At 40.0% G+C, this 20344-nt stretch overlaps 1 protein-coding gene across 2 annotated transcripts in view; it reads right to left on the minus strand.

Moving 5' to 3' along the window:
• itpkcb (inositol-trisphosphate 3-kinase Cb) overlaps window positions 1–20344 on the minus strand; it is a 40392-nt gene that overhangs the window by 16646 nt on the left and 3402 nt on the right. The window contains exons 1-3 of one of the 2 annotated variants that reach the window (XM_057837989.1): window positions 19942–20028; window positions 19640–19689; window positions 18464–19528 (exon numbers count right to left, since the gene is read on the minus strand). In XM_057837989.1, coding sequence (XP_057693972.1) covers window positions 18464–19483 — 1020 coding nt within the window. In that variant the 5' untranslated portion in view covers window positions 19484–19528; window positions 19640–19689; window positions 19942–20028. Of the gene's footprint in view, window positions 1–18463; window positions 19529–19639; window positions 19690–19941; window positions 20029–20344 lie in introns of those variants that run through there. The other variant, XM_057837988.1, reaches the window with a different exon arrangement.

Here is a 20344-nt window from a genome sequence, read left to right on the forward strand (position 1 = left end):
GAACTACAGGTCTCTCTATCCGTGGATCCCTTTAAGGAGGCAAAAGACTCTAAACGACGAAACAGTCAAAGCCGGATTGTTTTTGACGATTTTTGTTCTTATACTTCTGTGCATGCCGGTCATGACTGTGCTATGTTTTGTTTTTGTTCTAAGCATGCCATTGCAGCATGTCATTTTAGGGCCGTTATGTACAGAAAATAAAACCACAGTTCTTGGCCTCTACACTAAAAAGATCCGATATGAATTTTAAAAAATTGTTGGATCAGTCATTAAGAACTACAATTCACAGACAAAGTTCAAGTTACCAGAAGTCTGGGCAATCGACCAGGACTATATAAACTTTTTATATCCACCTTAAACAGGTTCACACCAAGGAAAGCCAAGTTGTTAGAGGATTCAACACCAGTCAGTACCATGTTCCCAAAACAATCGTTGTTATTGTTTGCAACGTGTCAGACAGCAGCTCAGTGTCGGTAAAGATTATGCTGTGACGAATGAGTGATTCGTCGTCACCTGGACTTCAAATCGCATCCTCGAATTGACCTCGACAAGGAACGTCATGGCCAAAAATGTGCGTCAGACGTCTTGCACATATTATGCTGCAAAAGCTGATTTCCTCTTGAACTTTTGACACAGACCTGTGACCATGGCAATAACGCACCATGTGAGAACTCTCCAGCCACCCTTTTGTCTTATGATAAGGATTTTTATTTTAAACAGTCCACAGTTACATTTTAGTATGGATGGAGAATTTCTAATATTGTGTTTAAGGGTGCCATTGACTTCACACCAGTCAATGACAGACACAAACAAAGAACCCTTCAGATTTTTCAAGAGCCTAGAATTGACCTTGCATCCATGTTTTGTGAGAGTGTGAGAAATGTGCAGAAAATCCACACAAGCACACGTAGAACAGTCGAACCTGAGGCGAGATTAAAACAGAGTACCCTTTGACTGCGAGACAGACGTGCCAACCACATACTTTACTTGCATTTCTATGGACCAAACTACTGGTATTTTGTCAGAAAAATACAATTTCCTTAAGAATTTCAAATATGATGTAGTTCATAGACAGCTCACACCCACACATACCCTGAGAAACAAAACAAGAACTCAACCACAAACTATTTTCTTCACCGTTAGGAAAGGAGGGTCTCCACTGGTGGGCTTCAGCAGGGCAGTGTGGCTCCCTCTGGTCCAGGAATCCTCCCCAGACATCTTTTTGTCTCCTCCCTGGCTAACATGCCTTCTGTTTTACTCCAGTGGAACATGTGCAAGCTTGTTGTCTGCCCTCATAAATACTGTTGCTAAATCTTCACACAGCGCCCTTCTAGGTTCTCCTCAAGAAGTTCTGAATAGTTGTCACATTTTAAAAACGTACCACTTCTTCATACTTCGTCAGGGTTTGTACTTTGATATCGACCAAGCCTTGCCTTCTCTTAGCTTTTCTTTACCGTCTTTCTCTTTGTTCTCCCTCATCCCATAATCCCCCATCCTCAGCCCCCACACACAGCCAATCTCTTAGCAGAAACACGATAAAATGGGGGTAGGAAGAGAGGACCTCCATTCCCTCCCACTATGGCAAATTCCACAACAGTGTGTTAATTTACAAGGTGCATGTGATTCGATGCTAACTGCGTAGCGGAAATAGAGTTTTAGATGGTTGCAAGAAATGAATGGAAGTCAATGAAATGTGCCCTCAAGTGATGGAAATATGTGCGTGTGCATGCACGCGCGCGTGGTTACAGAACCTGTCAGACAACACGTCAGTGAAAGGAGCGACTGCACGTTGTGCACTGCTGCAGATTTTTGTATGACAACACTCAAGTGTTTTGTATCTAACCCACATCCCTTTGCCCCATATTATCCAAAATATTTTTCTGGCACTTTGCACCAATGACATAAGGACATTTAACTCATTTGCTCCCAAAAAACGTATAAATACATTCTATTTTTAATTGTCTCTGTGTCCCAGAAACGTATTTCTACGTCTTTTACGTTTTTTTTCCACACGACACATCTCTAGGTTCTGATGCAACTTTGCTCCAAAGCACAATGCGGAAAACCCATTTTAAAGCAATAAAACTGGCCACTGGAGGGCAGTGGCGCATTTGGTAAGACCTGCAACCAGATTCAAAGGAACGAACGGTCGGGCCGCTGGCGGAAGACGACCAAATGGACGACCAGGACACCAGGCGCGAGAAAGTCCAAGCAAGACGACCGGGAGGACGTCCAGGACGCCAGGCGACAATCGACCAAGTGCGACGACCAGGAGGACGTCCAGGATGCCAGGCGGCGGACAACCAAGCAGAACAACCGGGAGGACGCCCGGGATGCCAGCCGCTGGACGATGGAGCAGAACGATCGGGACCACCAGTGCAGTGGACGGTGCCGTTGAGTATGTGCTGCTCGCAGAGTAGAGCCCGCGCTGCCGTGCTCGGCTGCTCGCGTCCCCCGCACCCGCCAGTGTCCCTCAACTCAGCCGGAAATGCGCACGGCCAAACCAGTTCCCCCCCAGGAACCCTAACCCCGCACTAGTTCCCCAGGCGAACTCCGCCACGAGGCAGTGGTCACTACAAAAAAAAAAAAAAAAAATCCATCTTGATGAGACACTACAGACGAGAGAAAAGCCCACCCTGTCCGCCGAGACAGCCGCAGCGGCCACAACAGCGCCATCTCCCAGCCCAACAGTCCAGCCATGTGCAAATGAAATGTTACTTTGCTATGAAAAGCTCTATTTGTCTTGTTGTTTGTGTTATTTTGTAATACGAAAACATTATTCAGGTGTTTGGGATGTCACTAAAGCAAAAAATAGCTATGTTAAAGTCAAAGTTATGTTTGAAATTTTCTGTTTTTTCATCAGAAAATTAAAAAATTGCTCAAACTAAGCTATTTTGTAATGTTGATTTCAAAAGAACAGAAAAAGATATGAATTATTTTTTTTCCTGCTGAAAGAAGAGAGTCTATTCTTTCTTTTGGTGGGTTCCATGTTTATATAGCAATAGAACTGAATTTTCTGTGGGCCTTGCATAATCGGGCAAAATCCAGTAAAACGGCAGGAAAGAAGGGGGTTGCACCAGTGAATATGGCTGGGAGTGAATGAGTTAAGGGCCACATTTGATGGACAGGCTGTGTCATTCTAAGATGAGGTAAAAAAATAAAAATTAATGTCTATCATTTGTTGATTTTAATAATAATCCACACTAATTGTTACAATTCATTTTACAAATAATTCCAAGAAACAAAAGTCCAAATAAAAAAACGCAATTTTGATGTTTTTCACATTTTGTTGCAGAAACATTTCAGATATCTAAATGAAAAAAAAAGCATTCCTTTCAACAAAACAGCATATCTAGCTGCTCAGTAATATTAGGCAATTAATAATAATGATTATGAAATTACATTTAATTCAAATTTAATTATTCACCTCCCAAAAAAAAAACAATCTTTAATATTACACACACTCACTTTCTCAACACAGACAGTTGCCCGAGAGAAAAAAAGACACCACGTTTTACCACTGCTAAACTCTCGTAGCTGGTGGGAAATGTTTATGACAGTGTTTACTAACCTTTAATTTTGTATAAATGCGAAATCATATTGGAGGTATTGCCTCCTCGGCACCAACCTTCCCCTTACATGTTTTACATGTGAGTTAGCCCTTCTCCTCTCAGCCACGCCTGTCTGTTTTTTCTGTAGCTAAAGTATTCCCATACCATACGTTTTCTTCGATAATACCGTATGGACGGTATGACAAAACATTTTTGGAGTTTTAAAACCTTGATGTTTTCATATCAAGGTATACCTTGAAACCGGTAAACGGCACATGTGTAATCAAAATAAACATATCACTAGGTGTTTACATCTTTCTTTAAACAATTGAGAATGTTATCAAAATAGTGACTGTATCATGTTCACCTTCTCATAAATTCACTGAATTTGAAATAAAATGAAGCTAGTCCCATTTGTTCCTTTTGCCAGTGTACTCAGCAGCTTACGCGATTCGGGCTAGTAGAAGGACTAATAATAAGACCACAATAGGAACATTTCATCACTTTCAAAATCACCTCATTTAGAACAACAGCCATGACTGGAAAATCTTAACGAAACACGTCCAACTACAGACTGGAGGGATGCTTCCTGTTTCTGACACAATAAGTAGATGTCGCTTATGTCACCTCGTGGTCTTTATTTATTTGCTTTTCTAACTCTTTTCATGGATTTCAATGCAGCTACTGGGAATGCTTAGTTTGCATAACCACAAAACCCAAATGTGGCTGTGCATACATTTAAAAAAAAAAAAAAAAAAAAAAAAAGGGAACCTTCACTTGTGTCACATTTTAAGTTTGAGTATGTGTAATCTTATTTTTCCCTTGTGTTCTGTTCAACTTTAGGAGGAAAATATTTATCTCTTACTAAAATATGCACATGTAAGGAGGCGTTATACTTTTATAATAAACACCTAAAAGCAAGCAACATTCTTTTTGTTAGGAATAACAAAGTTTGGTACTATTCTGATCTCAGGACAGGGGAACAAAAAAGTACCATATATGGCAAAGACGCTGCTTAGCAACCTGCAACCGACTTTACCTTCAGCTCAATTTTCCATGACACACACGCTCAAATCGCAGTATGAGACGCCATCATGTCAACAGCCTGCGCGTGCGTTTCTGCGTGTGTGAGCAAGTTTGCGCAGTGTACTGACTGTAATTGGTTTGATGGCAGAGACGAATGCGCTCTAGAATCGGGTGGTAGATATGACACACACCCTTTGGGACACAATGTCCCCTTTTTTTTTTAAACTAAAATTGGAAGGAGTACACAATGTGCCCATTAAAGCCCAAGTTCTTATCAGAAACTAACGAGACCACGTCATCCTGTGTGTTACAACAGCTCAAGTGTACTCAGGTTGCTCATTTCCTGGATGTAATAGCCAGTAAATGACACGGGTCCACTCATTGACTAAAAAGCCGCTCAAGTGCTGCTTTAATTAAATGAGTTGGGATGTGGAGAAATATATAGGCTTTACAAAATCTTTCTATACAGTGGGGCAAATAAGTATTTAGTCAACCACTAATTGTGCAAGTTCTCCCACTTGAAAATATTAGAGAGGCCTGTAATTGTCAACATGGGTAAACCTCAACTATGAGAGACAGAATGTGGAATAAAAAAAAAAACAGAAAATTACATTGTTTGATTTATAAAGAATTTATTTGCAAATCATGGTGGAAAGTTCATCTCAATACTTTGTTATCTACCCTTTGTTGGCAGTAACGGAGGCCAAACGTTTTCCGTAACTCTTCACAAGCTCTTCAAACACTGTTGCTGGCATTTTGGCCCATTTCCCGATGCAGATCTCTAGAGCAGTGATTTTTTGGGGCTGTCGTTGGGTAACACGGACTTTCACTCTCTCCTCACCCCGTGGCGTCAAAATGATAACAAGAACGGGGAGCAAAAATCCCAGAACCATACGGGGGGACCTAGTGAATGACCTACAGAGAGCTGGGACCACAGTAACAAAGGCTACCATCAGTAACACAATGCGCTGCCAGGGACTCAAATCCTGCACTGCCTGACGTGTCCCCCTGCTAAAGAAAGTACACGTCCAGGCCCGTCTGCGGTTCACTAGAGAGAATTTGGATGATCCAGAAGAGGACTGGGAGAATGTTTTATGGTCAGATGAAACTAAAATAGAACTTTTTGGTAGAAACACAGGTTCTCTTGTTTGGAGGAAAAAGAATACTGAATTGCACCATACCCACTGTGAAGCATGGGGGTGGAAACATCATGCTTTGGGGCTGTTTTTCTGCAAAGGGACCAGGACGACTGATCTGTGTAAAGGAAAGAATGAATGAGGCCATGTATCGAGAGATTTTGAGTGAAAATCTCCTTCCATCAGCAAGGGCATTGAAGATGAGACGTGGCTGGGTCTTTCAGCATGACAATGATCCCAAACACACAGCAAGGGCAAAAAAGGAGTGGCTTTTTAAGAAGCATTTTAAGGTCCTGGAGTGGCGTAGCCAGTCTCCAGGTCTCAACCCCATAGAAATTCTGCGGAGGGAGTTGAAAGTCCATGCTGCCCAACGACAGCCCCAAAACATCACTGCTCTAGAGGAGATTTGCATGGAGGAATGGGCCAAAATACCAGCAACAGTGTGTAAAAAGCTTGTGAAGAGTTCCAGAAAACGTTTGGCCTCCGTTATTGCCAACAAAGGGTACATAACATAGAGATGAACGTTTGGTATTGACCAAATACTTATATTCCACCATGATTTCAAATAAATTATTTAAAAATTAAACAATGTGATTTTCTGTTTTGTTTTTTTTTCCCCCACATTCTGTCTGTCATGGTTGAGGTTTAACCATGTTGACAATTACAGGCCTCTCTAATATTTTCAAGTGGGAGAACGTGCACAATTAGTGGTTGACTAAATACTTATTTGCCCCACTGTATATCTTGGGTATGAAGAGTCCAATTTGAATTTATTCATCATTTAAAATGACATTGATCGAGTACTTTAAAGAACTTTACAATGCTGGATTGTCAGTTAATGAAAGGTGGTTAAAATTGCACTGGTTGAGCCAAAAAATTGGCATAATTTTTTAGTCTAAAAACAGGGTGAAGAATAATTATCAGCAATTAAAAGCTATTTTTTATTTTTATTTGTGTGACAATGGCTTGGACAGTCAAACAACAGTGTGCAGTTTACTTGTTATCAGTAATGAACTTTAAAAAAAAAAAAAAAAATGCAAAGAAACTCAATAAGGAAAAATTAAGGGGGTGGTGAAAATGCTTTGTGAAATCAGCTACAGTGAAATCCATCCATTTGTTAGTAGAATTTTATGAATATATTAATTTTCAAAATGAAAAAAGTAAATTTTGCTTGCCTAGGTTGAAAGTACTTTGCTTTTTTGACTGAGTTCATACAAAGGAGGATAGGGACTTTTTAAAAAAAAATTATTTACTGTAAATCTTTCAAGCATATTTATAAATTTAAAGCACTTGCATAATAATCTCTGCCTTGGCAACCCCAGTTAAAGGTAGGTGAACCAGCCAGGACATGTTTCATCTTGTGTTACTACAAGAGTTTAGATCTTTTGAAACCCTTGAGACTTCAGATGATATTAATAACAGCAAGTGATGTTTATAACTGTATGATTAGCATTTGGATTTTACAATGGATCCTCACCAGGAAATTGTCAATCGCGTTTGATTAACCACAGGACCTTAAAAAGTATATGACATGACCCCCCCAAAAAAATCTTTGAGTCTTTAAATCTGTCATTTAGCTCCTCCTGTCTGGCGCCTCCATCTTTGTGATGACGTCAGACAATGAGCGATTTCAGCGGATTTAGCATTGAGCTCAATGGAGGAGGAAGCGTTTTTCAGCGATTCTGGTTCAAGTGTGGTTTTTTCGAACGATATTGTCGATCAAGAGGAAGTACGTGGCATAAAGTCATATACGAGTCGTATTTGGAGGAGGAGTAGGTTCAAAATGACAAAAAGGAGAGAGGGACAACAAAGGCTGATGACTATGTGTACCAATGTGTACCAACAAAAGCCTGCAGCACATTGTTACGCGAAAAATAAAATTAATCCGCAAAATTAGCTAAATCCGCAGTCCTTCTGCATACAATAGTATGGCCGTATAGTTGAGATGAGCTCATTCCCTGATGTTACATCAGCCTTCTTCCTCCACCCAAGACTCTAGCCGGAAGTCACTAATAAGTCGTGTGATTCAAAAAGTTGAATAATTCTATCAATGGCTTCCACACATATCTAAGCGGTCCATTTCATTCAGGAGCATAAAATACCGTGTGTAATATGAAATAAACATGATTTCTGGTGTCATATGCACTTTAAATACAGTTTAAACTTTGCATATATGTATATGGATTCCGCTTAACCTTATTTGTGAGTTATTGTTTTAATCAGGTTTGATGCGACATAATAGGTTGAACCCAATAGTGTTGATCAAGTGTTTTCATCATCCTGCCTTCCAATCACTAAATGTACAAAGGCCTGTGGACTCATCCATCTGCTGTAGTTGCCACACCTAAAGTTATGAAGCGCATCAAAATAGACTAATACAGAACAATAACATGCAATTGCGTCCAAACACACGAATATACTTAACGTGGGTGATAATGATATGCATCACTTTACAACACTGTCTTAACGCTTGTCGCAGTAGAGAAATGAGTATACTACGTTACATGCAGATGTGAATATTTGACCAAAAAAGTCAACCATTGAACAATATGCAAATCTATCTTCAAATACAACCACAAATTTAAAACAGTCCAACTGAGAATTTTTTGGGGAGTGTGTGAATTATGTTCCACCGTTCAAGACACTAGTTCTATGTTCAACTTTTATTTCTATGCTGATCCCTTTAAATATTCCTTTACGTGAAACCAGTTTGTGGCGCAAGAAATGTTATGCTGTGCTGAAAAAAAAAATATTGATTACAACATTCTACTCATAGAACGTGCTGGAAGGCAGCCTAAAGTCAACGGGTCACTTTTTTTTTTTTTTCCTTTTTTTCCTCGGTGACACATCATTCCAAGGATTTCTGCTTAACCACGCATCCAAGTATCCTGACTCAAGAGGAAAATACACATGACCAGTACTTTAAAAAGCCTTTTGTTTCTTTAAATTAGCTTCGTGGTCGTTTTCACAGCACCTGTGAGTTAAACAGCAACAGTGCTGATTTGGCAACGTGAGTGCCAAAACAAGTTAAACGTGTATGACAGTTTAAATGTAGTTCAATGAAACCATGTTGGTCATGGGAAAATTGGTTACCTTTACTGGACAATTGGATTAATTACACTGATTAAAGACTAGTAATTAAAGTTGAATTATAACTGTAATATCACTGCAACCCTACCTACTTAAAAAGGTTACCCAAGATAACCATGCGCTACTAAACAATTTTACCAGAGGTATCCATCTGCTGACAACTGCATTGACCAAAAATACAAAGATTTTTCCAGCGGATCGGAACTGGGAGAAAAGGATCAGGATTTTATTTAAAAAAAAAAAAAAAAAAAAGGGCTAAAAAGTAACAAAATAATACAATGGCATTGCCAAAAGAAACAAAAACGTATATATTTTATTAGGGCTGCAGCTATCGAATATTTTAGTAATCGAGTAATCGACTGAAAATTCTATCGAGTAATCGGATAAAACATTTTTTGGGGGTGGGGGGGTAAAGAGCAATTATAAATATACATGAGAAAAAAAGACATTTAATCCAATATTCAACCATTTTCAGTCAATCAATGTCTTTATTTCCGATGTACATTGTTGAAAACAGCCAACAATTGCATCTAAGATGTGATTAGAAAAAAAATCACTGCTTTCACTCAAAAAAACTTCTAGATCTTATAAAAAAAAAAAAAAAAAATTTCTTACCTAAAAATGTAATTACGCTTGATAACACACATCACTTGAAAGCTACGTGTTTTTCCCACGTGTTTCAATTTAATTTCCATTTGTGTCAAGCTATTTTTAAGTTCTAGTTAAGTTATAAATTAGTCTAAACTGTAAGTCCTGATAGAATTTTAAGTTTTTGCAGTGTTCAAAATAAATGTATGATACCTGCTGTATTGGAGCACATTAGGGACCAGTGCTACTTGGTGTTTTATTCAGCAATGACTACTGAGCTAAAACTGACAGTTAGCTTTATTATGTTTTAATTTTACACACTCATCACTCTACAGCGCTGTGTTTTTACAGATTAAATAAAGCCTGTTTGTAAGACACGTTAGCCACGCATCGACAGTGGTCATAATCAATAGAAACCTAGCCCTCCGAAGGGCTAACGGTACGTGAGCGAGTGACAGTAATGTTATATTTATTAGCGATGAGAAGTCTACTGCTTAAAGATGGCGGCTGTTTACTAACGCTGCCCAGACGCGGCTAAGTCTGTCATTTCGCATCTAGTCCTAAATGCATGCGATATCTATGAGACGCATCGGACACTACCTGCTACTAGCATCATGCAGGCGTAGTTTTTAGCAACGTCGGCGTAGTTTGTAGCGGCTGTCGGCTGCGGTAAGTTTTTTTTGTTTGTTTTTTAAATTGCTTCTTCCTCTACGCACGTGACGTCAGCGCGTTGTCCGCATTAAAAGTAGTCCGGGCAAAACATGATGCTTAGAGCTGGCAAAATTAAACGATTCCTTGAAGTGAATAAAATTACTCTGATCAGTTTTTAAACTCGAGTATTCATTTCAGCTCTATATTTTATACTCCGCAACACTCCCTGAAAAAGCGGAAGAGGAAGTACTGTAAACAGTACAGTACAGTACGGTAACACGGTTGGATCTTTTGTAAATAAATTAATAAAATAATACTAATAACAGAAAATATTTGGGTATCGGGTCGGGACTCGGTATAGGCAAATTCAGGTGACTCGGACAAGGAAGATAATACAGTGATCCCTCGTTTTTCTAAGTTAATGGGGACAGCTTCAGCAATATTTTTTTTTGTGTGTGTTCAATGTATTTATTCAGATTTAGCATTGGAAAGAGATACATATATAAGACATGATTTTCCCCTTCACCCCTCCCCAAAGTAAGTCTATTAAGGGCTTCATTGAGTGAGTCCTCTGAAATCAACTCATGGTGCTTAGAACAGCACACAACGAAACACAATGAGTTGCCATAGTACACTACAGCCAATGTTGAACAAGTTAAACGAGTCGGCGCCTTTGAAAGGTAGTACTCTGAATCTTCTCTAGCAAGTTCAAAGCAGTCCCCTTGTCACTCATTGTTAACTTCATTTAACAAGCGGCAGCTCCCTTCTGAGAGAAAGAAAAGCTTCAGGAGTGAGAGGCTGTATGTGATCGGATGGGACATCTCTAAAATCCTGCATTTATTATTTTTTTATTTTAAAAAAATCTGCGATGGACTGGATGCAAGATATTTGAAGCGCAAAGTAGCGAGGGATCACTATACACACAAAAACCCAGCTTTAAAAAAATTCACTCAAGGGTCTTTTTGACCTTGTCATCCAGAGTCACAACGAAATATAGATATCAACTTTAATTTAAACTAGAGATGTCCCCGATCGAGTCCGATCACATCATTTTCAAAGTATCGGAATCGGAAAAAAAATATCGGCCATGTCTTTTTTTAATACATATATATATTTTAATTAAATGGTTTTCTAATTGTATTTAACGTTACAGACATAATATGTTACACTCATCCAGAGTCTTTAGTTTAGGCTTAAGGTAGGGTTACCAAATTTATCTCGATAACGGCGGTAATTATTTTTTTAAAAAATGTATCAAGTTAAAATAACGCAATTAATGCATGCGTTGCACGACCCACTCATGCATTGTCGCTCTCAATCTGTAATGGCGCCGTTTTACCTATATAGAGAGATAAAAGGCAGCGTAAAATGAGTAGCGTGAATTTTGGCAGCCTTTGGAGCCTATTTTTATTTGGCTAAAGCCTTACAATCCCTCTCCCTACGATTAGAAATATCATGGGAAGCAATGTGGGGAAACAAGGTAGCAATCGATCTTTTTCTTAACACCTTATGTCAGACATGTCCAAAGTCCGGCCCGGGGGCCAAATGCGGCCCTTGGTCAAATTTCATCCGGCCCCCAGCCTCTGTCATAAAATCAATAACGTCTGGCCCGCACACAGACTTAATAAATTGGTCAGCAGTACTGCTACCAGCATATCAAGTAGCTTACACACCAAATGCTGCTCCTCATTTACCCACTAAAAGGCAGCAGCACTCTAAGCAACATTACCCAGTGTGACCCTTTACTCCCAATTTTCTAAAATGGTGACAATCAACAACAAAAATAGAAAGTTGACTGTGACGGCTGACGCTTTAAGGATAGGTGGAAATTGGACTATTTCTTCACTAAAATATGCAACAACTGTGTCTGCCTCATTTGCAAAGAGACATTCGCTGTTTTTAAATAGTTCAATGTGAGGTGATATTAGCAAACAAGACACGCTGACATGTACGACAAGATTACAGGGAAGATACTTAGCGAGAAATTGAAGCAACTTGGAGCTAGTTTAATTTCACAGCAGCAGTATTTTGCAAGAGCCCGAGAGTCGAAAAAGAACGCCACAAAGGCTAGTTGCGAGACTGTTGAAATTATTAATTAAAAAATAAATAAATAAAATAAACCAAATGTGACACACAGAATGGCTTGCTAAAATTTGTTAAATATATTGTTCTACGTAAAGGACGTCAGCCAAGGTCGGCCCCCCACATTTTTACCACACCAAATCTGGCCCCCTTTGCAAAAAGTTTGGACACCCCTGCCTTATGTTATTTCCCAACGCATAGAAGATATATTAATTGGTAGCACTACGCACAGTCATGGTTCCACTTCCCATAATGCATTTAGGCATGGCTACAGTATCATTTACTGAGAGCTCAACAAATACACTAGATGGCAATATTTAGTCACAATATACAAAGTCACAAGTCTTTCTATCCGTGGATCCCTCTTACAGAAAGAATGTTAATAATGTAAATGCCATCTTGAGGATTTATTGTCATAATAAACAAATACAGTACTTATATACTGTATGTTGAATGTATATATTCGTCCGAGTTTTATTCATTTTTTTTCTTAATACATTGCCAAAATGTATATGATCGGGAGAAATTATCGGGAATGATTGGAATTGAATCGGGAGCAAAAAAAGCAATCGGATCGGGAAATATCGGGATCGGCAGATACTCAAACTAAAACAATCGGGATCAGATCAGGAGCAAAAAAACATGATCGGAACAACCCTAATTTAAACCAAATAATAGTGCTTACAATTGAGTAAATGAAAATAAAAGCAATGCAATTTTAACACAAGGTATTTTGGTTGGCTAAAGCAACAATACGTTGCCATCAGTCAGAAAAGAAGACGAGCATTTACTGAAGAGACAATAGAATGACAGCTGTGTTTATAAAGAGACACTCGTGTAACTGCATGTTTGTCATTGCCATGCTTCATAGCGAGTGAATAATGGTACACCATTGTTTCCATAGGTTACTATCATTACAATCTTTAACTTCATTTTATCCTTGTATGACGAAAGAAGCTGACTTGCCTTCAACATGCCTCTCTTTTCAGAGTTAGGTGGGTTAATTTTTTTTATCAGTGCACTGGTAGCTTCACCAGCTTCAAACTGCACATCTGGCCTCCCATTGTGAACTTTACTTCTCCACATGCATGTGATTTGGGTTTTCTTCAGGTTCTCCAGCTTCCTCATTTCACCCCACGCCCACCCCTCCCCAAAAAACCTGAGTGTCTAAGGTTCATTGAAGACTAAAAAAATTCCATACGCAAGGTTTTAATGTAACAGTGAGATAATAGATTTGTCTTGTAATTGGCTGGCAACCAGTCCAAGGTGTAACCCTGAGTCTCCACTAAACCCACAACCATCATCAGAATAAGAAAGTGACATAGAAAACGAAGTGATGGCTGGTTTAAGATACTCCATTATTCTAGTTTTATAGCAGTTAAGATTGTTTGGTTAATAAGGGTATAATAGCTGGGCTTGATAGTGGTGCAGGTGGTTGAGTAGGTCATTCGTTGATAATTACAGCCAGTGCGAGTATATCTCTAATCTACTCGCACATGCGCGACCAGTAACATTGGGTTTTTTTTGGGCGTGGGCTGACAAACTACTTCACGGTGAAATCCACTAGTTGGTGGAAATGTAACGAGCTGGTTTGCCAAGGGAAAATACAACAGAAGAAAAAGAAAGTTAAGAAGTGCGTGTTGTGTGAAGCAGTTGCCGCTCGGCCAGTGGCGGGGTTGGCTCCTCCCTACTCGAACAGAAGTCCTGTATATAAAAAATGCATTGTGGGAAATTAAACCACGAAAGGGAACTGCATCATACCCCAAGTCACACAGGCGTGCGATCCATTTCACTTTTGTGACTGTCAAATTGTCACCACTTACAGGAGAGCGAGATTCAGAAAACGGGCGCCCGGAGAGGCTCCGCCTGTCTTGGCCACTGTTGCACACACGTCGCCTTGGTCGTCTTGTGTGGTTTACCCTCTCCCTCAAAAAAATTCCCATGTTAACCTAATTTGTAAGCAGCAGTGTTGTTAATAATGGTGTTAGAGTTTAACGGCGTTACTAGCTGCGTTATTTTTTTCAGTAGTGAGTAATCTAATTAATTACTTTTCTCATCTTGGCAACGCCATTACCATTACTGAGGATGTAAAGGCGTGCGTTACTATGTTGGTTGAATGATGCGAGAAAATTCAGAGACATGGACTTACAGAGATGAGAGAGCAGAGGTGTAGTGAGGAGTAGGGAAGGGAGTTGTGACGCCGTTGCAAACGCGATGCTAGGTGGCTCCAATAATACCCGACTGTACCCGATAGCCACATGATGCTACGGTAGATATCGCATGTATATAGAACTAGATATGAAATGACAGACATGGAGGCGTTAGCACACGTACAGAGAACTATATGAGGAATGATAGACTCGCCGGCGTTAGTAAACAGCCGCCATCTTAAAGCAGTAGACTTCTCAGGAAGGATCTGTTGTAGACAACCTTCCGAGCAAACCTAAGTAACTTTTTATCTAAAATACTCCTAAATCGGCAAAATCTCGACTTGAATCTATCTTTACATAATGAAGCCGTTTTAAAACTTTCACATGTCGAAAGAAGACAGAAGGGAACTAATGCAATAACGGAAGCAATTTTAAGAACTTTAGCTGTTTATTCAAAACATTAAATGACTTCCAAACATAGCAAAGGGTACTATTTTTTTTTTTTTTTGGGGGGGGGGGGGGGGGGGACATGAAAGGTAACACCAGTAACTAATTACTCTAATTACTCTTACATTCAGGTAACTAAGTTACTAACTCAATTACTTTTTGGGAGAAGTAATTTGTAACTGTAATTAATTACTTTTTTTTTAAGTTAGATTAACAACACTAGGCAGTATACTTGTTGATGTCAAAACTGATGGAGAATAAAATATAGATTCATAAATTTGTAGTTTTATGCATTTATTATAAAAGTATTTATCGGTTAAACCGTGAAAATTAGAGGAAAACGTCGATTTACAGTGTGCGCCCCTGAATCTTATGCCCTAAACATTTTAAGTCAGAGGCCACAGTGCTCTTTGTAAAAAAAAAAAAAAAAAAAAAAAAAAAAAAAAATTTTAGCCCCGGTCAGATAGCCCCAGGGCAGGACTTTGAGTGTCCTGAAAAGTGTCCTGTTTTTGTTTTTTACATTTATGTGAAAACAAAACATGACAACAACTTTTCATCAATATTATGTCTTACAAGTGTAATCAGTTGATTGCAGTCAGGTGCTGCTTGTTTTAGCAGAAACGTCACTGGTTAAACAGTCTGTGCACGATTGGTAAGAACAAAAACCAAGGCCCGCAGCGGACCGGCTTGGACCCCCTTGCCTTAAAAGGTCTGATTTAAAGTCAACTAATTGGGCAAAAGGAAATAGATCAGGCCGCAGGAATGACATGTGGAAACAACCGAATTTTGCCGCTTTATTACGACAAACGCATTGGTGCGTCATGCTGTGTCAGGCAGAAAGATTATTCAAATATGATGTAACTATTAACCAAACTAAATTCATAACTGTTAATCATTATAACCAAACTCGCACTCATTTTCCGATGTAAACACACTTTAAGTTTCTGGCAAGGCTGCCACTTGCACCAACGGTGTTCCTTTCTCAGATTATCAGTCTTAAAATGATACACTTGGTGTGTCCCTGTTTAATTAGCGTCAAGATTCGCACTGTATTTCAACTGTCAACTCTTCTCCGTTTTTCTAGATTAACTACCGAAACACTTACGCAAGGGGCCTATCAAATATACATGTGTATGCAAGAGCAAACACTCATCCTCGATAGGGTCTCAGTGATCTGAGGCCCCATTCGAAAAGACTTAAAGTTCTGAATCTTTGACATAAGGCGTAACCTTTAAGTTAGCGGGGTTTAATTAGTCAGGGGAGCTGACTTTAACAAATTCTGTGCAGTTAGTTATTTGCTGGTTTCGGGGCTCTGGAGTGGCTAAGCTCGCGCGAGTCAACGGTGCCTTCTTAGCATACCAATAAAAAAAACAACATATGCACACATGAGAATCACTGATGACCCATGCAATCAAAAGTGTTGGCTGTGTTTTCAGGATAAAGTTATTAAACCTACCATTGCATGTCAATAATTGCAGTATGAACAGCAACATTTGTAATCCAGCATCTCTGCAGGGAACAGGCTGTCTAGGCAAGCAGAGCGGAGTGATATCACATGGGTTTTTCACCGTTGATTTTTTTTTGTTGTTGTTGTGGGAATGAAAGGGACTCCCCAGCAGACTGAGCATGAGCGGCCGAAGCACTCCTCTCTATTGTGGTCGCATTACGCTTCTAAAAAAAAAAAAATAGTCCTGCAAATTTAAATGAATTACGGCAGTTTGGCGTGACATTGTTTTGGCCGCACGGGTATTTGACTATGTTAAACCTGTTATTATCGGGGGGGGTTATTGTCAGGCTAAGCAGGCACCATTGACTCACACTAGCTTAGCCACTGCGGAGCCCTGAAACTAACAAATAACTGACAAACTGCACTGAATTTGTTGAAATCAACACCAGCGACTAATTCAACCGCCACGAACTCAAAGATTAAGCCTCATGTAAAAGATTCTGAAATTCCCCTTTAAGATCAGATGTGAACTGGTCGCCAGTCAATCAAAAATCACATATAGACAAACAACAATTATGAGTAACATTCCATTTTTTTTTCACTCCTTAGTGAAAAGTACTTTGAAAAAAACGGAGCAGTGATTCGACCCCAGACCTAAGAATCGTGACGCAAATGTGTTAACTAGAGGGGTGCGAAATTTCCAATTCTTAGATTATTCGCGATTCTGCTTTGGAAGACTCGAGAACGATTCACAAACATCCAAATTCCGATTATGTAATTAAACCAGGTAAAGCAGAACTAAAACACAGTCAGCGTGGTCTTCGGCACGCAATTAGGAACAGACCGAGAGTAAATATCATGTTCAACTCATGCCGCTAGATAAAAATACAGTAATACCTGACTGCGGCCGACAGCCGCTACAAACAACACCCAGCTGCTAGTTACTACAAACTGAGGCCACCTAATGCTATGGTAGATATCACATATATATATAAAACTAGATGTGAAATGACAGATGACGGCGTTAGAGAACTAAATGCGAAATGAAAGACTTGCCGGCGTTAGTAAACAGCCGCCATCTTAAAGCAGTTAACTTCTCTGGAAGGCTTTGTTGTAGCGAACCTGATTAATTTTTTTTATCTAAAATACTCCTCAATCGGCAAAATCTTGACTTGAATCTATCCTTAAATGATGAAACAGTTTTAAAACTTTCACATGCCGAAAGTAGACAGAAGGGAAATTATGGAATAATGTGAGCAATTTCAACAACTTTAATGGTTGATTCACAACATTAAATTAATTGAATGTGGTTTAAAGCTGCTGATACAGAATGGGGACTTGAGTATTTTATTTAATTTTAACTGTTAATTTTATACTGAAATCGTAGTTTGGTTTAGCCTGAGGGGATTTTTTTTAACAGTTTTGGAACTAAAGTACGAAACATTAAAAGCGCGTGAGGTTGACTCAATAATTGAATCGTAGCCTTTGAATTGTAACCGTAATTGAATCGCTAGGTGCCTCAAAATTCCCACCTGAAGTTTTAACCTTTGCGTTGTTACCTCCTCTTTCACCTTTAAAAAATAAATAAATAAATAAAATGAAATGTTGGTTTAGTTCCTAGGGGGCGCTACACACATTTACGCATATTTTGATTTTTTTTTTTTTTTTTTTTACATTTTATTAAAGTTTCACCAGTGTTCACCGGGCTCAAAGTGTCAGCGGGACAAAGAATGACTGCTAGGGGGCGCTACATAGTGTATTTGTAATTTGTCTTTACACAGTATCAATGATTGCACCTGTCTTGACCTGCCAGCCGATTTTGGTGCATTTTGAAGCATTCTTAGGGGGTCAAATTGAGCTCAAAGGGGCTGCGGAACAAAGAATACTTATAATAATAATAAAACCGAGGACCCACAATAGGTTACCTAAAAAAAAACATTGTCACCTGCATGTCCATATTGTTCAGTTATGGATGTGTTCTAAATCAAATCAAATCAACTTTTATTTGTTTAGACCAGATAACAAGAACAGTTATCTCAAGGAGAAAACAAAACATGTTTTAAGGTGCAGTAGCCCTACGCTGGATTTTGACCTAGATGAGCATTGTAGGGGTTTTTTTTTGCCCCCCAGGTAAGACTAATGCCCATCCACACCTGGCATCCTGGTAACACCACTGAACGGCACCAAGCTACTCCTTTTTTTTTTTTTTTTTTTTTTAAATAAATGGGCAATATAAATATTTTGAGAAAACAAATCAAGTTTTAGACCATCAGGATCGACAGAAAGAGCACTAACCATTGGGCCGTCGTCTGGGCCGCAGAGGGACCTGCCCGGGGACAAGCTGGACTCAATATCGCTTCCCGTGTAGTCGTCCTCGGACTCTTCGAATGAGGAGATGGACGACAGTCCGAGGGAGGACGAGTTGGACAGCTTCCTGGGCGAGCGCATCAGCGCCGGGGACCCTCCGCAACCGCTGTCCGAGCACGGAGACTCGTCGTCCGGGTGGAGCTCCGAGCTCCAACCGGCGTAGAGCTCGGTACGCAGGCTCAGCTGGGTCGACGACTCCTCGGAGCGAGTGGGACTTGGATCCCGAGTGATTATGAGTTTCGGTATGGGGCCGGGATAAGGCAAGATCCGGGGGGGCTTATCAGAGTCATGCGCACAATCTGCGTCTTCAGATGGACAGGGGGCGTTAATTAAATCACTTTTTGTCATTTTAATCGCATCGTCCACTTGATCAACACAATCGCCCGACTGTAAACTTGTCAAAGTTCTCGAAGAGTCCGACTCATCCGGGCTTAATTCTCCCAAAGGTGCAATTAAGCGATCCTGGCTGTACACCCCCAGTGGCTGATACTCCATGGCCTTTGGCGGGGGGTCCGAGGCATTGTTCTCCCGTCCAGCACCCTTCTCCACGCAGCACGCAGCGCTAACTTCAAGGCTCCCTCGCCTCCCCGTGCTTGGCTTTTCAGTTTGCCCGATCGTAGTCTCCCCGCTCACATCTTCGACCAGCTCCTCGACCGGCAATTCGGCGTCGTCCCTGGGTAACTTTCCCTCTCGACCTTCGTGGCGTGCGGCTGTCTTCTTCGCTTCTTGTCCGCAGCTCGGCTCCACTCGCGTCGGACTAGAGTCTCTCTTTCGTCTTCCCAAACACGATAAGGCGTGCTTTTTCATCGATTTCCCGTTTATCCGGATATTAAGATGCGCTTTCCCGTTTTTCAGTCTACGAGCGTCGAGACGCTGACCCGCTTCGCTTGCTTTCCATGTTGCTCCGCCGGTGGTAGTATGCGATGGAACCGAGCGAGTTTGGCCCATCTCGCTCACCGTAGATGACAACAGCTCCAGAGACACTCCCTTTGGCTGTTAAATATGACGATTAAAAAAATGTTGAAACCTAAGGCAGCGTGACTCTTGCTAAATAAGACAGACAGCGAACCATTAGTCATACTATCCAGTTCTGGAAAATCTTACATTGTTCTGTCTTTCAATGCAGTCGTCTTGCTTATGGAGACTGCTCACATCTGTGGGAGCGGAGATTTGAACAATTAAATGCATAAACAAAAGACAATAGACTTGGAAAAACACCAGGACTACAGTAATTATAGTATTGTCTCTGACAAGGTTGCGTACGTAAACTGAACGCGCTATAACCTATTATTAACGCAGAAGTAAAATTAAAATAAATATTTTTATGGAAAATAGGTTAGTGGTTTGAAAACTTTTTTAAGCCAAATACTACATTAGACAAACATAGATCTATTAGTAACTCTAACCAGGGTGTAACCAGCCTTCCCGCCATGGCTCCAGAGTGCATTTTCAAGCAAACTACAACAATTCAGCATGGGATGTTCAAAACAAATGCATTGACGTTTCGGAAAAACCAGAGCCTAAATTCGATGCATGCAAACATAGATATCAATATATATCAATAAGGCTAGATGTCTAAAGGTGGAGTATGTTGCGTAAGTATCTGGCGGCCATCTTGCGTCGGATGCCTGCTACGGCGGGCTCGATTGTGGCAGACAATCTTTTTGTGGAGTAAATTAACTTATTAACTTGCCCTTATTCTTGGCAAATTTATAAACGAGTTGGCTTATATATATATATATATATATAAACACCACAGTGGCTATAATTCGGGATAGATATTTAAAAAATGTTGTAATCATCTTTACT

This window comes from Corythoichthys intestinalis, chromosome 6, assembly GCF_030265065.1.
Source record: "Corythoichthys intestinalis isolate RoL2023-P3 chromosome 6, ASM3026506v1, whole genome shotgun sequence".
Taxonomy (NCBI): Eukaryota; Metazoa; Chordata; class Actinopteri; order Syngnathiformes; family Syngnathidae; genus Corythoichthys; species Corythoichthys intestinalis.